The sequence below is a fragment of the Macaca nemestrina genome, chromosome 7, assembly GCF_043159975.1.
Source record: "Macaca nemestrina isolate mMacNem1 chromosome 7, mMacNem.hap1, whole genome shotgun sequence".
Classification (NCBI taxonomy): Eukaryota; Metazoa; Chordata; class Mammalia; order Primates; family Cercopithecidae; genus Macaca; species Macaca nemestrina.
Genome location: NC_092131.1, coordinates 34,582,457 through 34,599,147, shown reverse-complemented (window position 1 = coordinate 34,599,147; position 16,691 = coordinate 34,582,457). Strand labels below are relative to the sequence as shown.

Below are 16,691 nucleotides of genomic sequence, written 5' to 3'. Positions count from 1 at the left end.
GTTGGTGTGGTCAATGCATATCACTCAGATACCAAACATCTATCAAAAGCTTCAGGCCAACATTCAAGAGAAGACATTTAATTTCTAATATTAAAAATCCAATGAAGGAAAAAAACATGCAGATAAAAACTTCAGTATTCAGTTGGCATCTAACCAATGACAAGAGCAGTAGCGGCAACTAACATTTATTGTGCACTTACCACGTACTAGGCAGTGTTGTTTTTAATGTACTGTATTTACTCACTCAATTCTCAGAACACTTGTACAAAGCTAATAATCGCAAAGCCCAAATTCAAACTCAAGTTGTATAGCTTGAAAGTATATGCTTTGTTTGTTTTGAGACAAGTTCTCACTCTCTCACCCAGTCAGGAGTGCAGTGATGCGATCATGGCTTACTGCGGCCTCTACCTCCTTATCTCAGCTTCCTGAGTAGCTGAGGCCACAGTCACATGCCACCATGTCTGGCTAATTTTTTCTGTTTTTTTTGTAAAGACAGGGTCTCCCTATGTTGCACAGGCTTCAAACTCCTGGGCTCAAGTGATCCTCCTGCCTTGGCCTCCCAGAGTACTGGAATTACAAGTGTGAGCCTCTGTGCCTGACCACAAAAGCGTATGCTTTTAAAGTGTTCTAGATACTGGTCTAGGATTTTATTACAGAACCACTGAAGAACATGAGGTAGGTAAGTGACAAGACCATATCTGGAATTAGGAAGATCACTACTACAACACTGGGATAACAGTTTGGAGGAGAGACAGATTAGAAGCAAGAATAGTAGAGTTCTTATAATGGTCTAAGGGGGAAAAAAAGGTAAGGACCTGACTAAAGTAGTGGCAGTGGGAAAATGAACAAGAGGACAGAGAGGACAGATATTTATAAGAATAAATATGATATAGTAACTGTGGTTGACATTGTTAGTTGCCTACATGACAGGCATTCTTTCAACCAGCATCCCTGCTGGAAGAACCTACCTCCCTCTATGGTACAGGTTGAAAATACAAAGTAATTGCTTCCTTAGCTTTCCTCACAACTATGATGTGGGCATTTGATTCTAATCCTAGTCAGTGGGAATTAGTGGGAAGTCTCTGTGTGTATGTATGTAAGGGGCTGCCTTATCCTAATATAAAAAACATTTGCTCCTTTATTCTGTCATTAGATACTAATGAATGAAGGTACATACTCTTTAATTGAGTTGCTGGTTTCTGTTTGTTAATATTTTATCAAGAGCTTTGTGTTGATATCTATAAATTAATTTAGACTGTAGTCTCCTTTTTGGATGCTATCAAGTTTTTAAATACTACATATGTAAAAATAATTTATAGGCTTATAAAAGAAACTTACAAAGCTTTAGGAAACAGATAAAGCATCAATTTTGTCTTTTTAGTAAAGCTTTTAATAGTATTTAAAATGATCTTAAAATGAAATGATCTGGGCCTAGAGCCTATGTTAAGGGTTGGGGGTTGCCTATGTTGGGAATAGAAGATAAGGTACCTCTTTAATATCTTATGATATTTCTTCTACATGAACTGTTCTATCTATATTTTCAATTTGTTTTAGAGTCAGTTTTTGTCATTTATATAACCTAAGAGTATTACCAACTTTATCCATGTTTTCAAATTTATATAATAAAAATTTAAAATTTCAGTCTGTGATTATTTTCCCACTTTATTTTTTATTTGGTGCATCTTTGCTTTTATCTTGATAAATTATATTCAGCTACTTCTAATTTGGCATAATACTTTGCACCAAAATCTTCTGAAATCACAGGTTATTACATGTTACATGGTAGGTCAGCCACTGGATTAGGAACTTGTCTCTGAGAAATACTGAAATAATAAGAGCTCTACTTTCTGTGCTATGGCCACACACAAAATAAGAAATGCTTGTTATTAAAATACTAAAAATACTATCTGTTGTAACTTCTAGCACAATGGCAGTCCTTATCTCAGAAAGGTATGGTCTCCAAAACCATTTGGCAAATCATTTAATACAGCAAAATGGTTTAAGCGGTAAACACATGCATTTCTAGCATCCATATGCTCAATTCTCCATCTGTTCTATCCTATTTATACATGTTGGCACAATTCCTAGTAACAAATGAATAAGTACTTTATATCCCTAAACCAAAGGGATAAGAAAGCCCTTTCATCTCATTTAACAGTGAGTTAAAATAATGAGACCAAATAACCTAACAAATGAGTATGAATTCTACATTCAGCCCCTTAATCTCTACCTCTCCAAATCTGAAAAATGACCTCCAGAATTTACCCAACAGAAAATCCACTTCAGCATGCCATATGTTCTGCCTAATCTGGTAAGATTTTAATTACAAGTTAAAGGATTAGTTAGGATTCTGCCAATTTATTTACAACCAAAAATAATACCAGCATTAAAAAATATGTTAGTAGACAATTACAGGCAGATTCTTAGTATATTACTTTAATTGATGAAGCATACTGTTTAAATCCAGCAATCCCATTACTGGGTATATACCTGAGGGAATACAAATTGTTCTACCAAAAATACACATGCACTTTTATGTTCATCACAGCACTATTCACAATAGCAAAGATACGGAATCAACGTAGATGCCCATCAGTGGTGGACTGGATAAAGAAAATGCGGTATGTATATACTATGGAATACAATGAAGTCATTAAAAAATCTGAAATCATGTCTTTTGCAGCAACATGGATGCAGCTAGAGGTCATTATCCTAGCGAATTAATGCAGGAACAGAAAACCAAATACCGCATGTTCTCACTTATAAGCGGGAGCTAAACAGTGAATACACGTGGATACAAAGATGGGCAACAATAGACTCCAGAGCCTACTTGAGCCGGGAGGGTGATGGTCGAAAAACTACCTATCAGGTACCATGCTCACTACCTGGGTGATGAAAGCATTTGGACACCAAACCCCAGTGACATGCAATTTACCTGTGTAACAAATCTGCACCTGTACTCCTGAACCTAAAAAGATTTTTAAAAATCAATAGTTCTTGAAATTTTTGGTCTCAGGACTTAATTACATTGAGGATCCCAAGGAGTTTTTTGTTTATGTCAGTTATAGCTACTAATAATTACTGTAGTAGAAATTAAAAGTAAGAACATTTGGCTGGGCACAGTGGCTCAAGCCTGTAATCCCAGCACTTTGGGAGGCCGAGGTGGGTGGATCATCTGAGGTCAGGAGTTCGAGACCAGCCTGGCCAACATGGTAAAACCTCGTCTCTCCTAAAAATACAAAAAGTATCCAGGCGTGGTGGCAGGTGCCTGTAATCCCAGCTACTCAGGAGCCTGAGGCAAGAGAATCACTTGAACCCGGGAGGCGGAGGTTGCACTGAGCGGAGACAGCACCAGTGAACTCCAGCCTGGAGGACAACAGTGAGACTTCGTCTCAAAAATAAAAATTTTTTTTAAAGATATTTAATTCATTTTAAAATAATTAACTCCATTGTGTGGTAAGTTGAATAACATATTTCTAATAAAAAATAACGATATTTTCCAAAACAAAGAAATTTAGTGAGAAGAGTGGCATGTTGTGATTTAATACTCGCCTTACAACTCTTGAAAAAGTCCTGGGATCTGCCGGGCGCGGTGGCTCAAGCCTGTAATCCCAGCACTTTGGGAGGCCGAGACAGGCAGATCACGAGGTCAGGAGATCGAGACCATCCTGGCTAACACGGTGAAACCCCATCTCTACTAAAAAACACAAAAAACTAGCCGGGCAAGGTGGCAGGCGCCTGTAGTCCCAGCTACTCGGGAGGCTGAGGCAGGAGAATGGCGTAAACCTGGGAGGCGGAGCTTGCAGTGAGCTGAGATTCGGGCACTGTACTCCAGCCTGGGCGACAGAGTGAGACTCCGTCTCAAAAAAAAAAAAAGAAAAAGAAAAAGAAAAAGTCCTGGGATCTCACTTTGAGAGGCACTAGATTAAGTTTCCTATGGGTAATATTTCATTTGTTACATTAAAATTCCTCCTCCATTAAAAAAATTATCTCTGTAGGCCAGGTGCAGTGGCTTACACCTGTAACCCAAGCACTTTGGGAGGCTGAGGCGGGCGGATCACCTGAGGTTGGGAGTTTGAGACCAGCCTGACCAACATGGAGAAACTCTGTCTCCACTAAAAATATAAAATTAGCTGGGTGTGGTGACACATGTCTGTCATCCCAGCTACTCAGGAGGCTGAGGCAGGAGAATTGCTTGAACCCGGGAGGCAGAGGTTGCAGTGAGCCAAGACTGTACCATTGCACTCCAGCCTGGGCAACAAAACTGTCCCCCCCCCAAAAAAAAAAAAAATTCTCTCTGTTATACCAGCAGATAGAATTGCAAGACAAGCTCTGAAACCTACTTTAATTAATCATTACTGTTACCAATTATACTTATATAGATACTAATATATTTAAATATACACAGTGAAGATCAAACCAGCTGCAGTTGCACTTTATTATTGTCTACTAATGGTTCACATTCCTTCAAGCTTCTCTCTCCTATTCTCTAGCTATTCCATTGTCCTCAAAATCCAATTCCTCAACTTCTCTACTCACTCTCCTATATCTGTCTTCACTTCCTATTTCCTTGAGAAAATAAGTCTTCAGAATAAAATTCCATCAATCTCAAGCCACCAATACCACAAACTGAGGTGAATTTCCAGCCTATTTTCTACCTGCACCTGTTAAAATAGAAGCAGCATTCTTCCTTCATTTTAAAACTAATCCATTCTCTACATGCTTCTTTGTAAAAAGCATTTAATTATGCTCAAGTAGTTCCCATCTTAAAAACAAAACAGAAAAGGAAATCACAGGTGATTTATTAACTTTGCTTTTCATATTTTAGAGACAGGGTCTTGCTTTGCCATCAAGGCTGGGGTGCAGTGGCGTGATCACTGCAGCCTTTACCTTCCGGGCTCAAGTGATCCTCCCACTTCAGCCTCCCAAGTAGCTGAGACTTATTCACTTTAAATGAGTACATTTCATGGTATGTAAATTATCTCTAATAAATCTGGCTTTAACCCCCCACACTTACATGTTCCTTAACCTCACATTATCTTTGCTACTACTCTGCCTTTTGAAGATAAACTTTTATTCAAAAAATTTTAACAGCTTTACTGAAATATAATTTATATAAGAAACTGTACATATTTAAACCCTACAATTTGCTGAGTTTTTCAAATATGTATATACCTGAGAAACCCATCACCACAATCAAAAACAGACATAGCCACCACCACCAAAAGTTTCCTTATGCCCCACGTAATTCTTCCCTTCCACCCCTCCCCCATCCTTATAAACGTTTTCAGACAAGCTTGAATTACATTTGTTGTCTAGATGTGTTATCTTCTTCCTTATTTTGCATCCATTCACTCCTCAATCTGGATTCAATACTCAGGATTGCACTGTAAGTGCTGTCATTATCATCAAAGTCACCAAGACTTTCAAGTTTTTAATCTAATGAGGTTTCATTTCTCACTTGATCTCTTTATAACATTTGACCACTTTCTCCTATGTTGAAACCTTGGTTTCTAAGACCATACTCTCCAGGTTTCCCTTCGATCTCTTTGGCTATTCATTCTTACTCTCCTTTGAACAAGCCTATTTCACTGCCTGTCCCCTCTATGTTGGCATTCATTCCTCAAGGGTTTGTTCTAGGCCATCTTCTCACTTTTCCTAGGTAATCTCACCCACCCACAACTTTATGTACAGTCAGTCTGTATCATTCAAGGATTTGTCATCTATAAATTTACCTACTCACTAAAATATATTTGTAACCCCCAAATAAAAACTCATGGTGTTTTCTTGGTCAGTGAGGATCTGCATGTGCATGTCCTGTAGGAACTTCAAAAGCAACTCATTTTCTCTACTCTCAAATTTGTTCTTCTTTAGTGAGTGCCCCCAACAACCTACTAGTTGCCTCCATGGACAACATTGTATTCCAAGCTCACTGGTGTCTAAGGCAAGGCAGAATGAAGCATCTTTTGCCCTGCTACATCTGACTGAGGAAATGCATTTACCTCGAGAATATGGAAAAAACATTCCAAATTCTGATTCTCCTATTGTACTCTGGGAGTCAGCTGTATATAAATGTATGAATTGGGGAAGGAGTGACATAGGAAACGAAGAGAAGGGATGACACAACATAGTAGAGACAGTGAATGTCCTATAGAAAGGATTTCAAAAAGCCATTTGGAAAGGACGAAACAAAACACACTGTAAATAAGCTGCCCTGCCTGCAGAGTCTCTAAAGCAGAGGTCCCCAACACTGGGGGCCTTAGCCCAATACTGGTCGGTGACCTGTTAGGAACTGGGTCACACAGCAGGAGGTGAGCGGAGGGTGAGCAAGCACTACTGCCTGAGCTCCACCTCCTATCACATCAGTGGCAGCATCAGATTCTGATAGGAGCACAAACTCTATTGTGAACTACCCACGTGAGGGATTGAGGTTGTGCGCTCCTTATAAGAATCTAATGCCTGAAGTGGAACAGTTTCATCTCAAAAACACCTGCCCCAGCCCCCTAACCCCAATCCACGAAAAAATTATCTTCCACGAAATCAGTCTCTGATGCCAAAAAGGCTGGGGACCACTGCTCTAAAGCATATCCCATCTAGCTGATTTTATGACAAGTGAGAATTACACTGAAAGATATCAAAACTTATTCATCTCACACAACATACTTAAAAGCTATAGATTTCACAGCTGATTAGAAGTGCTTCAATTAACTTTACTTCAATTATTTCAACACTGTATAAAAACCTCTCAGAATCTGTGAATGAAGTGTTAAAAAAAATTATAAATAGGATATATGCTCACAAGAAATGTCACTAGTTCCAAAGGACATAGACTGAAAAGTAAAATATCTCCAATCCTCCATATTCATTCTGCAGTTATTTGTGTCTTAATATTTCTTAAATGCAATATTCATATTTTTCTTTTAACTAAGAACAAAATCATACTACATAAATAGTTCTGCAGCTTGCCCTTATCACTTAATAATAAATACACTGAAACCAGGCACACTGGCTCATGCTTATAACCCAGCACTTTGGGAGGCCAAGATGGGCAGATCACCTGAGGTCAGGCTTAGGTCAGGAGTTCAAGACCAGCCTGGCCAACATGGAGAAATGCCGACTCTACTAAAAATACAAAAATTAGGCTGGGCGTAGTGGCTCATACCTGTAATCCCAGCACTTTGGGAGGCCAAGGTGGGCAGATTACCTGAGGTCAGGAGTTCATGACCAGCCTGGCCAACATGGTGAAATCCCATCTCTACTAAAAATACAAAATTAGCCGGGCATAGTGGCAGGCGCCTGTAATCCCAGCTACTTAGGAGGCTGAGGCAGGAGAATCGCTTGAACCTGGGAGGCAGAGGTTTCAGTGGGCTGAGATCGTGCCATTGCACTCCAGGGCCAACAAGAGCGAAACTGCATCTCAAACAAACAAACAAACAAACAAAAAAACTAGCCAGGCATGGTGGCAGGCGCCTGTAATCCCAGCTACTTGAGAGGCTGAGGCATGAGAATCACTTGAACCCAGAAGCAGTGAGGCGTGGTCGCACTACTGCACTCCAGCCTGGGGGACAGAGTGAGACTCTGTCTCATACACATACATACATAAACACACTGAAGTCAGTGTTTCCTATGTCAATGATCATTGTCTCTGCTCAGGGCAATAAGAAACTAGGTGTCTTTTTTGTTTGTTTTTTTTTTTTTTTTGAGATGGAGTCTTGCTCTGGCACCCAGGCTGAAGTGCAGTGGCGTGATCTCGGCTCACTGCAACCTCTGCCTCCCGGGTTCAAGCAATTCTCCTGCCTCAGCCTCCCGAGTAGCTGGGATTACAGGCATGTACCACCATGCTTGGCTAATTTTTGTATTTTTAGTAGAGATGGGGTTTCACCGTGTTGCCCAGGCTGGTCTCAAACTCCTTACCTCAAATGATCCACCTGCCTCAGCCTCCCAAAGTGCTGGGATTACAGGCATGAGCCACTGTGCCTGGCCTGTGTCTTTTTTTTTTTTTTTTTTTTTTTTTTTTTAAGATGGAGTCTCGCTCTGTCGCCCAGGCTGGAGTGCAGTGGCCGGATCTCGGCTCACTGTAAGCTCCGCCTCCCGGGTTCATGCCATTCTCCTGCCTCAGCCTCCCGAGTAGCTGGGACTACAGGCGCCCGCCACCTCGCCCAGCTAGTTTTTTTGTATTTTTTAGTAGAGACGGGGTTTCACTGTGTTAGCCAGGATGGTCTCGATCTGCTGACCTCATGATCAGCCCGTCTCAGCCTCCCAAAGTGCTGGGATTACAGGCTTGAGCCACTGCGCCCGGCCCTGTGTCATTTTTAATACTACTCTTTTTCATTCCTTAGATTCAGTTCATCTCCAATTTCTATTACCTTTACCTCCTTTTTTTTTTTTTTTTTTTTTTTTTTTGAGACAGGCTGTCGCTGTTTCCTAGGCTGGAGTGTAGTGGTGCAATCATGGCTCACTGGGCTCAAGTGATCTTCCCACCTCAGCCTCCTGTGTAACTCAGACAACAGGTGTGTACCACCACATCTAGCTTTTTTTAATTTTTTTTTTTTTTTGTAGAGATGGGGTCTCCCCGTGTTGCCCAGGCTGGTCTTGAACTCTTGGGCTCAAGCAACCCTCCCACCTTGGCCTCCCAAAGTGTTGGGATTACAGGTGTGAGCCGCCATGCACAGCCTCCCTTTACCTCTTAATTATCATTAATTTATTTCATTTCTCTTCATCTTCACAGTCACCACCCTAGTCTAACCTACTATTATCTCTCCTTTGAATTACTGTGGTAATATTTTGCTAGGCTCCTTGTATCTAGCATGGGCTACTTCTAAACTACACTGCAGCCAAAGTCATTTTTTCAAAGTGCTTTTCTGGGTTGGAGTTGGCTGAGAATTGAAAAATTACCAGTTGAATACAATGTCCACTATTTGGGTGACAGATACACTAAAAGCCCAGACTTTACCACTATGCAATATATGCATGTAAGGAATCTGTACTTATACCTCCTAAATCTATAAATACACACATTTTTAAAATAAATAAGATGGCCGGGTGCAGTGGCTCATGCCTGCAATCCCAGGACTTTGGGAGACTGAGGCAGGCGGATCAGAAGGTCAAGAGATCAAGACTATCCTGGCCAACATGGTGAAACCCCGTCTCTACTAAAAATACAAAAATTAGCTGGGCATGGGGGCACACGCCTATAGTCCTAGCTACTTGGGAGGCTAAGGAAGGAGCATCATTTGAACCCTAGAGGTGGAGGTTGCAGTGACCAGAGGTTGCAGTGAGCCGAGATCACGCCACTGCGCTCCAGCCTGGCAACAGAGCGAGACTCCATCTCATAAATAAATTAATTAAATTAAATAAGTAAGATACTTAACACATACACAAAATGCTTTTCTGATACCACATTCTTGCTTTAAAAAAACCATTTACAGAGTTTGGGAAGATGAAAAAGTTCTGGAGATGACTGGTGGTGATAACTGCACACCAAAATGAATATACTTAATACCGCTGAACTGTACACTTAAAAATGCTTACAGGGGGCCAGGCACAGTGGCTCATGCCTGTAATCCCAGCACTTTGGGAGGCTGAGACAGGCGGATCACGAGGTCAGGAGATCAAGACCATCCTGGCTAACACGGTGAAACCCCATCTCTACTAAAAATACAAAAAATTAGCCGGGTGTGGTGGCGGGCGCCTGTAGTCCCAGATACTCGGGAGGCTGAGGCAGGAGAATGGCTTGAAGCTGGGAGGTGGAGCTTGCAGTGAGCTGAGATGGCACCACTGCACTCCAGCCTGGGCAACAGAGTGAGACTCCATCTCAAAAAATAAAATAAAATAAAATAAAATAAAAATGCTTACAAGGATTAATTTTATGTTATATGTACTTTACCTTAATAAATAATGAAAAGAACACACCATTCAATGGCTTCCCATGTCCAAAATCCTTAGCATGGCCTACAAAGCCCTGCCCTGCTTTCCTACAGGGTCATCTCATACAATTTTCTGCGTTACAGTTTTCCTTTATCCTTCTTTCCTCTTGTCACCCAGTGCCTACTTACACATGCTTTCCGTAATTTTCTAATGCTCTATTCACCTTTTCATCTAATTAATTCCCACTCAATCTTCAAATATCGGGTCAAACTTTACTTTCACAGGGAAGCCTTACTCTGATCCTATAGTCTAGGATCAAGTTTTTTTCCTTACATGTTCTTACAGAACCAGATTTCCTTTCTTAAAAGTATTTACCTCAGGTTATAATAATATACTGTTTTTTTGGTTTGTTTTTTTTTTTTTTTAAAGACAGAGTCTCTCTCTGTTGCCCAGGCTGGAGTGTAGTGGCACAATCTCGGCTCACTGCAAACTTCGCCTCCCTGCTTCACACAATTCTCCTGCCTCAGCCTCCTGAGTAGCTGGGATTACAGGCATCCACCACCACGACCGGCTAATTTTTTTTTTTGGATTTTTAGTAGAGATGGGGTTTCACCGTGTTAGCCAGGATGGTCTTGATCTCCTGACCTCATGATCCGCCCGCCCTGGCCTCCCAAAGTACTGTGATTACAGGCATGAGCCACTGTGCCGGCCCTGTAATAATATATTGTAATGCAAATATCTAATTAAAGTCTGTTTCCCTCACAAGAAGACTGTGAACTCCACAAGAAAACAAACTATGTCTTTTTTGCTTACCACCTAGCATATGCCTGGCATATGACAGATGTTCAAAAAATATTTATTAAATACATAATATAGATCTACCTTACTTTAAAAAAATGATAACTGCAAAGAATTCAACTTAATGGATGTCACAGTTTCTTTTTTTTTTTTTTTTCTTGTTGCCCAGGCTGGAGTGCAGTGGCACAATCTTGGCTCACTGCGACCTCCACCTCCTGGGTTCAAGAGATTCTCCTGCCTCAGCTTCCCTAGTAGCTGGGAGTACAGGCAAGCACTACCATGCCCAGCTAATTTTTTTGTATTTTTAGTAGAGAAGGGATTTCTCCATGTTGGTCAGGGTGGTCTCAAACTCCCGACCTCAGGTGATCCACCCGCCTCGGCACCCCAAAGTGCTGGGATTACAGGTGTGAGCCACTGCGCCAGGCCTGTCACACTTTCTTTAACCAAATCTGGAATGATGGGAATTTAAGTTGTTTCCATATTTTTGATATTACAAATCTTATGATGACTGACCACTTATGCCAGTATATCTATAAATGTACTTAAATGCAATTCTTTTTTTTTTTTTTTTGAGACGGAGTCTCGCTCTGCCGCCCAGGCTGGAGTGCAGTGGCCGGATCTCAGCTCACTGCAAGCTCCGCCTCCCGGGTTCACGCCATTCTCCTGCCTCAGCCTCCCGAGTAGTTGGGACTACAGGCGCCTGCCACCGCGCCCGGCTAGTTTTTTGTATTTTTTAGTAGAGACGGGGTTTCACCATGTTAGCCAGGATGGTCTCGATCTCCTGGCCTCGTGATCCGCCTGTCTCGGCCTCCCAAAGTGCTGGGATAAATGCAATTCTTAAATGTAAAATTGCTGGTGAAATGAAAAGTGCATTTAAAATCTTAATAAAGGCCAGGCATAGTGGCTCAGGCCTGTAATCTCAGCACTTTGGGAGGCCGAGGCAGGTAGATCACCTGAGGTCAGGAGTCTGAGATCCGCCTGGCCAATATGGCAAAACCCTGTCTCTACTAAAAATACAAAAATTAGCCAGGCATGGTGGAGCATGCCTGTAATCCCAGCTACTCAGGAGGCTGAGGTAGGAGAATCGTTTGAACCCAGGAGGCAGAGGTTGTAGTGAGCCAAGATCTTGTCACTGCACTCCAGCCTTTGCAACAGAGCAAGACTCCATCTCAAAATAAAAAATAAATAAAATAAATAAAATAAATAAAATCTTAATAGATATTTCCAAATTGCCTCCCTAAGAGGCTGTAATTTATACTCCAAGCAACCCATGTGCCTCTTTCTACATACGTAATATTCAACTTAAATAGCCAAAGTAAGCCAACTGTATGGTGGGGGAGATAATACAGAAAAAAGAAAGTATTCATTTTTATGTAAGTAGGATTTTTTCATAATTTAATGTCATATTAAACATTTAAAATTAAAATATTATTTCTATTAAAAATTTCAGCAAATGAGTTAAGTAAACAAAGTTAAGTGATTAGGAAAACTCCTAGTTATTAAAAGACGGTGGAAAAATTAGTGTATTTAAAAAGCCATGCATTTCTCTAACCTGTATATTTAAGATCACTTTTCCTGTCATATGGAAGATTCTTTTTTTCCTTTCTGAAGCTTTAGCCCATATTTAAGTCAGTGGTACTGAGGCAGTAAAAAGGAGGAAGAAAATCATAAGAATATTTACACTTATAAGACTATATAGGCTGAGTGTGGTGGCTCATGTCTGTAATCCCAGCACTTTGGGAGGCCGAAGCAGGCAGATCACTTGAGGTCAGGAGTTCAAGACCAGCCTGGTCAATGTGGTGAAACCCTATCTCTACTAAAAATACAAAAATTTAGCTGGGCGTGGTGGTGCATACCTGTAGTCCCAGATACTTGGGAGGCTGAGACAGGAGAATTGCTTGAACCCAGGAGGAGGAGCTTACAGTGAGCCGAGATGGTGCCACTGCACTCTAGCCTGGGCGACATGGCAAGATCCCATCTCAAAAAAAAAAAAAAAGAAAAAAAAGAATATATAGGAAATAGGCTGGGTGCAGTGGCTCATGTCTGTAATCCCAGCACTTTGCACTTTGGTAGCCGAGGTGGGAGGATCGCCTGAAGTCAGGAGTTCGAGGCCAGCCTGGCTAACATGGTGAAACCCTGTCTCTACTAAAAATACAAAAATTAGCTGGGTGAGGTGGAGCACCCCTGTAGTCCCACCTACTCAGGAGGCATAGGCAGGAGAATCGTTTGAACCCAGGAGGTGGAGGTTGCAGTGAGTCGAGATCATGCCACTGCACTCCAGCCTGTGCTATGGAGAGAGACTGTCTCAAAAAAAAAAAAAAAAAAAAAAAAGGAAGAATATTTAGTAAATAGACAAAAAATTAACATTTCATATCGAACTACAATTTTTCCTTTAAGATATTAACATTTGGTCTAATTCTATTTTTTTGGCCCCACATTTAATACATCTCACACTGTGATTACATAATATATTGCTTCTTTTTATTAAATAGCAAATAACATATACATTTCTTTCATTTCACTAAAATATGACCTGTCTCGGGCAATACAAAGAAAAGCACCTGTATATCACTGCCTTCTCAGTATCTTCACTATGTTCTTAACCTCTGTGAGTCTCCACTTTCTGATCTTACAACTGAAGGCATTAGTTTAAATGACCCCTGTACCATTAAAAGTTAGAAGATTAAAGGGAAAACTCCCTTTTATTTAACTCTTCTCATTTAAGGATTTCTAAAATACGCAAGACTTGTATTTAAGACAGCTGACTTACACTCCCTCAGTTTCACCAGTTAGTAAGCATATTCCACTGAAAATTTGAGTCCTGATAATTTAGGATCTTTAGGTATTTCAGGATTAGTATTCTTATCAGAATATTTGTACTGACTCCACATTATATAGCAGAAATTCATATTTAAATATAAAAAGAAAACTCCCTAATTAAAATCTATCTTGTTTTCTCTCTCATTATTTTCCTTTTTCTTTTTCTTTTTTTTTTTTTTTGAGACGGAGTCTTGCTCTGTCCCCCAGGCTGGAGTGCAGTGGCTGGGTGTCGGCTCACTGCAAGCTCCCCTTCCCAGGTTCATGCCATTCTCCTGGCCTCAGCCTCCCAAGTAGCTGGGACTACAGGTGCCCGCCACCTCGCCCGGCTAATTTTTTGCATTTTTTAGTAGAGACAGGGTTTCACCGTGTTAGCCAGGATGGTCTCAATCTCCTGACCTCGTGATCCGCCTGTCTCGGCCTCCCAAAGTGCTGGGATTACAGGCTTGAGCCACTGTGCCCGGCCTATTTTCCTTTCTTTCTCATTTAATTCTATCATTGAAGCAGACTGTGAAGGGATTTGATTTTTGGAGGGTTCTCTTAATTGTCCTTATTAATGAGATTTCACATACACTAGATTGTCAGTTATTTTCCACATACAGACTTATAGAAACATCAGCTCTTACCTTAACTGGGAAGCTACATTTTCCAGTGCGAACGCCTTCTTCATCTGTCTGCCACTGATGTGGACGACTGGCCTCTGGAACATAAACATCCTTCTTTCTCCTAAAACTTTGCCGTAGTTTGTTCATTTTAATTTTTACAGCCTGAAGACAGAGGAAAAAAAAATATTTAAAAGAAATATTACCTTCTTACATATTTAAACTTTGGATTACCACATTAACCAAAAATCTAATTTCCAAAATTAAAGGTTTTGGCTTTTATCTAAGCAATATATAATTATTATGTAACCACAGTGTAAAGGGAAAATGAATGATTAGAACAATTCCTCTTAGAGTAACACTGAGTTCAAACAAACAAATCATTTTACGTTTTGAAAAGACAACAACAATACTGGTCCTTGTAAGAACAACAATAACTTCTAGTAGGATTTGAAGATATATTATCCTCAGAATTTTCAAGAACTTTAGTTATAACAAACCAATGAGAAATTCTCCCTACCCATCTACCTCTCAGATCCATTCCAACACCTGAAAATGGAAATTCGTACATGTGGGCCAAATTATAGACTGCTAACAGTTTCTAAAAACCTGTATACTTATTAAGAAAAAAAATCATTCTGAAATACTAAAATTTAGGAATCTTTTGGCCTCATTATTAGCATATGAGCAAAGCCGGGATTACAATCACATTTTTATAAAAGATGTCATGAAGAATAAAATATAGTTTTCTTTAAACACACTTAAAGCCAGGCGCAATGGCTCATGCCTGTAATCCCAACACTTTGGGAGGCTGAGGTGGGCAGATCACTTGAGGTCAGGAGTTCAAGACCAGCCTGGCCAACATGGCAAAACCCCGTCTACTAAACTACAAAAATTAGCCAGGTGTGGTGGCGCACACCTGTAATCCCAGGTACTCAGGAGGCTGAGGCAGGAGAATCACTTGAACTCAGGAGGTGGAAGTTGCAGTGAGCCGAGATCACGCAGCCTAGGTGACAGAGTGAGACTGTGTCTCAAAAATAAGTAAATAAATAAATAAGCACACTTAAAAAAAAATGTGCTACTAGGACTAAATCTAGAGAAAAAACATTTTTTTTTTCAGACAGTCTCACTCTGTCACTAAGGCTAGAGTGTAGTGGCGTGATCACAGCTCATTGCAACCTATATCTCTCTGGCTCAAGCAATCCTCCCACCTCAGTCTCCCAAGTACTGGGACTACATAGACATGTGCCACCACACCTGGCCTTTTTTTTTTTAAAGTAGAGATGAGGTCTCGCTATGTTGCTCAGGCTGGTCTGAAACTTCTGAGTGAAAGCAATCCTCCTGCCTTGGCCTCTCTAAGTGCTGGAATTACAGGCGTGAGCCACCACACACGGCCAGAAGAATTTCTTGCAAGCAGTATGACGTCAGAATGCCTTTCCATATCAATAATCATCATAGCAACATAAAAAAAAAAAAAGACAAAGGTACAAGTTTCATTATCAACTTTGTAACTAAAAGGTGTTGGCCAGGTGTGGTGGCTCACCCTTGTAATCCCAGCACTTTGGGAGGCCGAGGCAGGTGGATCACTTGAGGTCAGGAGTTGGAGACCAGCCTGGTTAACATGGCGAAACCCCATCTCTACTAAAAATACAAAAAGTAGTCAGGCATGCTGGTGCACGTCTGTAATCCCAGTTACGTGGGAGGCTGACAGGAGAATCGCTTGAACCTGGAAGGTGGAGGTTGCAGTGAGCCGAGATTGCGCCACTGCACTCCAGCCTGGGTGACAGAGCAAGACTCCGTCTCAAAAAAAAAAAAAAAGTGTTATAGTCAGTTCTTTATTGTGTTACTGGAAGAGTTACCTCTTGAATGCTGTCAAAGGTACAGTAGAAATCACAAAACTACAGAGAAAGGAGACCTAACTTAGAAGAAATTATAGAACATTCAAAAAAACAACAAACATAATAAGTACCCCCTTGCAGAGTAAAATCTCAAAATCTTAAACTAATACCTCCAATTTTCTGTTAAGAAGCATAAGAAGCATGTCTCACTCTTTCCATGAAGGATGCAAGCACCTCAACTAGCCTAAAAGTGATCTTAACTCAAGAAAATGATGTGACAAAGCTATAAAAAGCTATCCTTTCTGTCAGGAGTGTTAAATAGCAATGGATTGAACATCAATTCCCACAAGTCACCAATAAAGACTTGGAAATCAAAGTTTCATTCTGAGGAAAGTCATTTTGTATTTTAAAATCCATAATGCCACAGCAGAACTATCACCAAACTAGCTAGTTTGCACAAACAAGCCAATCTTACCATATATCTTTAAAGGTAGAAATTCTGACAGAGGACTGGCAATGTAAAAACCTCTGGATTTTCTAAAAATGAATTTAAGCAGATCACTTATTCCTAAACTACCTAAATGAAGGCCTACCTTACTGTACAAGACTTCCAAAAAGAATTCCATAACCTTCCTTGAAAATATATCCTGTTGCCAGGCACGGTGGCTCATGCCTATAATCCCAGCACTTTGGGAGGCCAAGGCAGGTGGATCACCTGAGGTCAAGAGTTTGGGACCAGCCTGGCCAACATGGTGAAACCCCATTTCTA

The 16,691-nt window shown here is 40.7% G+C and overlaps 1 protein-coding gene across 12 annotated transcripts in view; it reads right to left on the bottom strand.

Moving 5' to 3' along the window:
* Positions 1–16,691, bottom strand: part of LOC105494287 (NUMB endocytic adaptor protein) — a 192,023-nt gene that overhangs the window by 68,959 nt on the left and 106,373 nt on the right. For all 12 annotated transcript variants that reach the window (XM_071099898.1, XM_011762570.2, XM_011762581.2 and 9 more), the window contains one exon: positions 14,109–14,249. In XM_071099898.1, the coding sequence (XP_070955999.1) occupies positions 14,109–14,234 (126 nt within the window). In that variant the 5' untranslated portion in view covers positions 14,235–14,249. The remainder of the gene's footprint in view (positions 1–14,108; positions 14,250–16,691) is intronic.